The 8,943-nt window shown below is 38.3% G+C and overlaps 1 protein-coding gene across 1 annotated transcript; it reads right to left on the bottom strand.

Moving 5' to 3' along the window:
- Positions 1 to 265: 265 nt before the first annotated feature.
- Positions 266 to 934, bottom strand: LOC127121469 (uncharacterized). The gene has a single exon (XM_051051960.1). The coding sequence runs from the start codon at positions 917 to 919 to the stop codon at positions 410 to 412; it is 510 nt and encodes a 169-aa protein (XP_050907917.1). The 5' UTR covers positions 920 to 934; the 3' UTR covers positions 266 to 409.
- Between the last annotated feature and the right edge of the window lie 8,009 nt (positions 935 to 8,943).

Genomic DNA, 8,943 nt, shown 5'->3' with positions numbered 1-8,943 from the left:
AAACTAAGCTCTCATAAACAAACACACGTATCCACAACAATGTTCATAGAGGGTTTAATCCGTCTCATGATAATAACATCAGCAATCATTGACATTTTCTAATATCAAATACACACACTTTCTTAATGAACCAAAAAGAGAGAAAACTAAAAAGATTTTGCCAAGAAATAAATTACTAAAAAGATATGCTCAAGACAAAAAGACAATAGAATGATGCAAATCACCAAATAATAGTCATGATTCACACACTCTAGGGGAAACAAAATAACCCTCATAAAATTCATCTATCATTATTTTATTTCAATTAAAAAAAAGCATACCACAAAAATAAAAAGATAGATCTAAAATCTTATACAGAAAAGTTCAGTAACCCATTCCGAAATTGTATCAACTACCCAATTAAAAAAACCTAAATTGAAGAAACGTCACCGTTTAAACGAAGATCATTATCGCAATCGAATCCGCATCCACACTGAGGGCATTCAAGGAAATTCTCAGCCCCAAAACTAGCAGAAGTAATACCCACAGAAAAATCAATATCATCACCACTCCGAGAAACCTCCACAATACTGAGCCACAAAATCACAATCTTGACGGAAATACCCTTGAGTTTATAAAGCTTATTCTCAGAAATCACGCCAGAGATAGTAGACTTGTAACTAAGCGTGTAACTTTCAATAGTGAAACTACAACTTTTTTCGAAGAACACTGAAAATTGCCCCGTTTCTCTGTTCAACGTGTACCCAATCGCGCCTTTCGGAAGAAGACCCATCGGGAAACCGTATTCCATGAGAAGATCACAAGCTGATAGATTGTTCTGTTGAATCAATGCATGCGATGATGTTGATGACGACGACAACGATGGTGATGATAGTGTTAGAGAGATTAACAAAATCAACATCAATTTAATTGAACACATCGTAGCGAAATCAAAAGTTGATTTTGATTTGTAAATTTGGTTAAAGGGGCACTTTAGAAGAGTTCAATTTTTGGGTTGTTTTTGTTTTTGTTGTTTGAAGATGCAGTGGATATCAAGGTGGAGATTCTTCTTATGTTTATGCTTTTGGTAGGTTAGGAAAAGTTTAAAATAAATCAAAAATATATAAATTAAATATGGTTGTTTGTTGCAAGCTTATAAATAATATTTAATTCTTCTTATGAAGCGGAGAAATGACAGCTGAAAATAGAAGTCTGAAATTTAATTTTAATTAGACCTTAGACATCGCTTTTGTGGAAAGCGCTTTCTAAGATATGCCTTAGACAGCGCTTTCCAAAAGCGCTTTCTAAACCCCCACCTTAGACAGCGCTTTTGGTTTTAATTTTTTTTTAATTGAAAGACTTTAAACAGCGCTTTCTCAAAAGCGCTGACTAAGGTCTATATTTAAAAGCGCTTTCTAAAAGCGCTGTCTAAGGGGGGGTCTTAGACAGCGCTTTCTAAAAGCGCTGTCTAAGACCCCCCCCCCCTTAGACAGCGCTTTCATTATTTTTTTAGAACATTTTCCGTGTTTTATTTTTATTTTAACCTTAGACAGCGCTTTCTTTTAAAAGCGCTGTCTAAGATGCGCTGTTAAAAAACCTTTTTGGCGTAGTGTTTACAAGATGTTGTCAAGTTCTAGAAAGCTCTTAGACAACGGTTCTGATGAACGTTTATGCTCAAGCTTCTGAATGCGACTGGATTTTCAGCCTTCAAGATTCCGCGCTCAAGTTCTAAAGATTCTGAAGAACAAGATCTGAAGACTCTGAAGACTAGGTTCTGAGGAACTGTGTTAAGACTCTGAAGACCGAGGTTCTGAAGATTCTCTCAACCAGTCTCTTGATCCTTCTAAGCATGCTTCAACGTCATTTCATCAGAAGCCTCTAAAGATTATAAGATAAGATCAAAAGGTTTTACGTCAAGAAAATAATACACATTACAAGATCACCCTTCTATCCATTATGTTGATTTTATGGGCTAAAGACATTACTATTGTACCATTTTGCCTCCTATATGAAAACCGTTATGAAAGGAGACAACTGCAATTTACTATTCCAATTCTACCCTCCAACAGATCTTTTAACTGCCTATATAAAGAAGACTTGGAAGATTGGACAAACTGCTAAGTCTCAATTTCTAACGCTCACGTTATTGCTTATACACACACTTTTGCTGAAGTATATGTTTTCTATGTATAGTTTTTGTAAACACACATAGAGCTTTTGCTCGTTATTGTGTGATAAATCCATTGTATTAAACTTGTGTTAATATGCTTTCTTAGAAGCAACTCTTGTAAACATAGTCTTGTAAATCTCAATTTGTTTGAGTGGTTTCCTTAAGTGACTGGGTTTTAGTCAGATAAATGCAAGAAGACAACGGTGGATTGTCTTTGTGGTGTTTGTAATAAGTATCGATTATGTCGCAACCAGACTTTTTCTCAGAAGTCAAATGGTAACAAAAACCAGGACCTTCGAACGGGAAGAAAGATCAAAAGAGTCGCCACCGAATTTTATTTGTGTGCCTCCATCGGAGAAGGCGAGGGTAAATAGATGATAAAGACATCGAAGAGGTAAGCGCACGGGAAGCGCTAGAAAATGATAAGGAATCGGTCTCGCAACCGAGATTTGGGTTCGGGAGCCGGTTATGCAAAGGGGAAGGTATTAACACCCCTCACGTCCATGGTATTCCATGGGAGCCATATGGGTTGTTTAAAGCGTGTGGGAATTTATCTGTCATTGTTTATTTTCAAAAGAATGTGTGAGAAAGAGAGGAGTTTTGGTTTTTATTATGGTGCTCGCGAAGTGTAACACCCTTCTAAAATACCCCAAATATTTAATAAAAACAACAATTATATATCAGAGTAATCATGCACCAAGGGTGTCACACAACATTTCACACCATAAAACTGTCATGCTCATTATTTAATTCAACATAAACACTTCTTGCAAAATTACGCAGCGGATAGAAATCATTCAACATCTGTAATACATTACACATAAAATTATTCAACAAGTTAAAACATCCCGTCCCGATGTTACATCTATCAGAGCACGGTACACTAAGTAGACTACACTAGACTCCAAGCACTAGCTTCTACTCAATCACTGCTCGTTACCTGAAAAATAGTTGTAAGGGTGAGTTCCTCAATCGATATAATAAGCATTATAAATCATCATGTAATGCTAAGTAAATTTACACGTTAATCACCCTAATCATATCATGCATTCAGTAACGGCACATCAACTCAAATATCATACTCAATAACAACATAAAATGCAACTCAATAACAACACAAAATACAACTCAATAACAACATAAAATGCAACTCAATAACAACATAAAATGCAACTCAAATGAGACTTGACTCGTCATGCATGTGGTACCATTCGGAGTAAAACTCCCAACTTAAATCATTGCCATTTTAGTGGGCATCAAGGCATAAGCCTTCAACTTTCAACTTAAAATTTTGCCAATCCAGGCCAACGTGGTGTGAGCAAAGCTCCAATTTTTGCCAATCCAGGCCAACGTGGTGTGAGCAAAGCTCCGACTTAATGCATATGAATGTGCATGGCATATACGACTTGAAATTTCAACAACATAATAATAACAGCAACACAACAACGTTTTCAACAAAAATCAACTTATAATCAACTTTGGCTCACCAAGCCTACAACTCAGCATTTTCAACAACTTTAACACAACTTATCAACATATTTGTATCAACACTTCATAACATAACCCAACTAAATTACTCATCACAATTAACGATAATAGGACGATCACCAATTATGTTCACAACATTGAAATATCAATTTTTCCACACTGCAACAGTGTTAACCGGTTAACGCCCTGGGTTAACCGGTTAACACTGTTGCAGTGTGGAAAAATTGATATTTCAATGTTGTGAACATAATTGGTGATCGTCCTATTATCGTTAATTGTGATGAGTAATTTAGTTGGGTTATGTTATGAAGTGTTGATACAAATATGTTGATAAGTTGTGTTAAAGTTGTTGAAAATGCTGAGTTGTAGGCTTGGTGAGCCAAAGTTGATTATAAGTTGATTTTTGTTGAAAACGTTGTTGTGTTGCTGTTATTATTATGTTGTTGAAATTTCAAGTCGTATATGCCATGCACATTCATATGCATTAAGTCGGAGCTTTGCTCACACCACGTTGGCCTGGATTGGCAAAAATTGGAGCTTTGCTCACACCACGTTGGCCTGGATTGGCAAAATTTTAAGTTGAAAGTTGAAGGCTTATGCCTTGATGCCCACTAAAATGGCAATGATTTAAGTTGGGAGTTTTACTCCGAATGGTACCACATGCATGACGAGTCGAGTCTCATTTGAGTTGCATTTTATGTTGTTATTGAGTTGCATTTTATGTTGTTATTGAGTTGTATTTTGTGTTGTTATTGAGTTGCATTTTATGTTGTTATTGAGTATGATATTTGAGTTGATGTGCCGTTACTGAATGCATGATATGATTAGGGTGATTAACGTGTAAATTTACTTAGCATTACATGATGATTTATAATGCTTATTATATCGATTGAGGAACTCACCCTTACAACTATTTTTCAGGTAACGAGCAGTGATTGAGTAGAAGCTAGTGCTTGGAGTCTAGTGTAGTCTACTTAGTGGGTCGTGCTCTGATAGATGTAACATCGGGACGGGATGTTTTAACTTGTTGAATAATTTTATGTGTAATGTATTACAGATGTTGAATGATTTCTATCCGCTGCGTAATTTTGCAAGAAGTGTTTATGTTGAATTAAATAATGAGCATGACAGTTTTATGGTGTGAAATGTTGTGTGACACCCTTGGTGCATGATTACTCTGATATATAATTGTTGTTTTTATTAAATATTTGGGGTATTTTAGAAGGGTGTTACATTAGTGGTATCAGAGCAGGTTGGTCTGTCCGGCCAGTTGTCGTGTCGTTACTGTCTAACAATTGTGTATTGTTACCAATCTAACTTTAAGTTGTGTTGTATTGATAAGTTGAAATGGCTGGAAGGAATGACGCTGCAATGGCTGCCGCAATGCAAGCAATGGCACAAGCTGTGCAGAACTTGCCAAAAAACTGGTGGTGATGCTGGATCACGTGGCTTGGCGACTTTTCAGAGAGAGAATCCGCCGGTGTTTAAAGGGAAGCATGATCCAGATGCAGCCTTGGGATGGTTGAAAGAGATTGAGAGAATCTTCCGTGTTATGGATTGCACTCCAGCTCAGAAGGTTCGGTATGGTACTCACATGCTAGCAGTCGAAGCTGATGACTGGTGGCTAGAGACTCACGAGAGGTTGACCGTGGTAGGTGAAGTTGTTACTTGGGATGTATTCCATAGGGAATTCATGAGAAAGTATTATCCGGAAGATGTCCGTGGTAAGAAGGAAATTGAGTTCCTTGAGCTGAAGCAAGGAAACATTTTTGGTAGAGACTTTGGGATGGACCTAGTGTGTCTTCCACTAGTGCAGGTTGATGTTATTCTGGGTATGAACTGGTTGGTGTTTAACCGAGTTTCTATCAATTGTTTTGATAAGACGGTGGTCTTTCCTGAGATTGAGGAAGGAAAGAGTTTGTTTCTATCAGCAAGGCAAGTGAGCGAGGAAGTAGCTGATGGGGCAGAGTTGTTTATGCTGTTAGCGACTTTGGAGGCTAAAGATAAACTGGTGATTGGCGATCTAGCCGTGGTGTGTGATTTTCCGGATGTGTTTCCGGAAGAGGTGAATGAATTACCGCCAGAGCGCGAAGTGGAGTTCTCGATTGATTTGGTACCTGGTACTAGGCCGATATCGATGGCTTTGTACCGTATGTCTGCTGTTGAGTTAACTGAATTGAAGAGTCAGTTGGAAGATCTGTTGGATAAGAAATTTATTCGTCCGAGTGTGTCACCGTGGGGTGCACCAGTGTTATTGGTTAAGAAGAAAGAAGGTACTATGAGGTTGTGTGTGGACCACAGGCAACTGAATAAAGTGACAATCAAGAATCGGTATCCTTTGCCGAGAATTGATGATTTGATGGATCAGTTGGTTGGTGCGAGTGTGTTCAGCAAGATAGATTTGAGATCTGGGTATCATCAGATACGTGTGAAAACTGAGGATATTCAGAAGACTGCTTTCAGAACAAGGTATGGACATTATGAGTATTCTGTAATGCCTTTTGGTGTGACTAATGCGCCTGGAGTATTTATGGAGTATATGAATAGGATTTTCCATCCGTACCTAGATAAGTTTGTTGTGGTGTTTATTGATGACATTTTGGTGTATTCGAAATCTGAAGAAGAGCATGCTGAGCATTTGAGAGTGGTTTTAGGAGTTCTGCGAGAAAAGAAGTTATTTGCTAAACTGTCGAAGTGTGAATTTTGGTTAGAAGAGGTTAGTTTTCTTGGTCATGTGATTTCAAGAGGTGGTGTTGCTGTTGATCCTTCTAAGATAGAAGCAGTGTCTAAGTGGGAAGCTCCGAAGTCTGTTGCTGAGATTCGAAGTTTCCTTGGTTTGGCTGGTTATTATAGAAAGTTCATTGAGGGATTTTCTAAGTTGGCGTTACCATTGACGATGTTGACTAGAAAGGGGCAAGCATTTGTTTGGGACTCAAAATGTGAAGAAGGTTTCCAAGAGTTAAAGAGAAGGTTGACTACTGCTCCTATTCTGATATTACCAAGTTCGTCGGAACCATTTGAGGTTTACTGTGATGCTTCATTGTTGGGTTTGGGTGGCGTGTTGATGCAGAATAAGCAGGTTATAGCTTATGCTTCAAGACAGCTGAGGGTTCATGAGAGGAACTACCCGACGCACGATTTAGAGTTGGCAGCTGTGGTATTTGTTCTGAAGTTATGGAGGCATTACTTGTACGGGTCAAGATTTGAGGTTTTCAGTGACCATAAAAGTTTAAAGTATTTGTTTGATCAGAAAGAGCTGAATATGAGACAGAGAAGATGGTTAGAGTTTCTGAAGGATTATGACTTTGGTTTGAATTACCATCCGGGTAAAGCAAACGTAGTGGCTGATGCATTGAGTCGGAAATCATTACATATGTCTATGCTAATGGTTAAGGAATTGGATTTAATTGAGCAGTTTAGAGACTTGAGTTTGGTGTGTGAGAGTACTCACAATAGTGTTAAATTGGGAATGTTGAAGTTAACAAGTGGTATTCTGGATGAGATCAGAGAGGGTCAGAAATCCGATGTGCTTTTGGTTGATAAGTTGACTCTAGTGAATCAAGGTCAAGGTGGCGAATTCAGAGTTGATGAGAATGATGTTTTGAAATTTGGTAATCGGGTGTGTATTCCGGATGTTACCGAACTTAAGAAGAGTATTCTTGAAGAAGGACATCGTAGTGGCCTGAGTATTCATCCTGGAGCTACGAAGATGTATCATGATTTGAAAAAGTTATTTTGGTGGCCGGGAATGAAAAGAGAAATTGCGAGTTTTGTTTATTCCTGTTTGACTTGTCAGAAGTCAAAGATTGAGCATCAGAAGCCGTCTGGGATAATGCAACCGTTGGCTATTCCAGAGTGGAAGTGGGATAGTATCAGTATGGATTTTGTTTCTGGTTTACCGAGGACAATTAAGAATTTTGAAGCTATTTGGGTGATTGTTGACAGATTGACAAAGTCGGCTCATTTCATTCCGATCAGAATGGACTATCCGTTAGAGAGATTAGCCGAGTTGTATATTGAGAAAATTGTAAGTTTGCATGGTATTCCGTCGAGTATTGTTTCGGACAGAGATCCTAGATTTACATCGAAGTTCTGGGAAGGTTTGCAGAAGGCTTTGGGAACTAAGTTGAGATTGAGTTCTGCATATCATCCGCAGACTGATGGTCAGACTGAGAGGACGATTCAGTCACTAGAGGATCTTTTGAGAGCTTGTGTTTTGGAAAAGGGAGGTGCTTAGGATTGTTATTTACCTTTGATTGAGTTTACCTACAACAATAGTTTTCATTCGAGTATTGGTATGGCACCGTTTGAAGCTTTGTATGGTAGGAGATGTCGGACGCCTTTATGTTGGTATGAGTCCGGTGAGAGTGCTGTGGTTGGACCGGAAATTGTTCAACAAACTACGGAAAAGATTAAGATGATTCAGGAGAAGATGAGAATTGCTCAGAGTCGTCAGAAGAGTTATCATGACAAGAGGAGGAAATCACTTGAGTTCCGAGAGGGAGATCATGTGTTTCTTCGTGTTACTCCGATAACTGGGGTTGGTCGAGCTTTGAAGTCAAAGAAGTTGACACCTTGATTTATTGGTCCTTATCAGATTTTGGAGAGGATAGGAGAGGTAGCCTATCGTATCGCTTTACCGCCGTCACTTGCGAATTTGCATGAGGTTTTTCATGTGTCTCAGTTGAGGAGGTACATTCATGATCCGTCGCATGTAGTCCAAGTAGATGATGTACAGGTGAGAGATAACCTGACTGTTGAAATATCGCCTATGAGGATTGAGGATCGAGAGTTGAAGCAGTTGCGGGGTAAAGAGATTGCCTTGGTGAAGGTAGCTTGGGGAGGACCAGCAGGTGGCAATGTGACTTGGGAACTGGAGAGTCAGATGAAAGAGTCTTATCCAGAGTTATTCGCTTGAGGTATGTTTTCGAGGACGAAAACTCTTTTAGTAGGGGAGAGTTGTAACACCCCGAATAAAATAAGAGGATTATTTAAATTAAGTTAATAATATATTTATTAATTTAATTAAATAAATTGAATTATTGGATTATTATTATTATTATTATTTGGAATAATAATTAGTGGAAAATATATAAGTTGGAATAAGAGAAAAGGGTTTCATTGTTGGTAAAGAGTTTTCACGTGAAACAGAGAAGCGGCTGAAAGGTGAAAAGTGGAGAAAGGGCAAAGAGGAAGAGCTAGAGAGCAAAAGTTGAAGAACGGAAAAGCTCGAAGCGTAGAGATTGCCGGATTATCTCAGGTAAGGGGGGTTTATCGTCGTTTAATGGGTATTATAGATTAACATG

This window comes from Lathyrus oleraceus, chromosome 2 (genome assembly GCF_024323335.1).
Source record: "Lathyrus oleraceus cultivar Zhongwan6 chromosome 2, CAAS_Psat_ZW6_1.0, whole genome shotgun sequence".
Taxonomy (NCBI): domain Eukaryota; kingdom Viridiplantae; phylum Streptophyta; class Magnoliopsida; order Fabales; family Fabaceae; genus Lathyrus; species Lathyrus oleraceus.
This window is presented reverse-complemented; position numbering and strand designations above follow the sequence as displayed.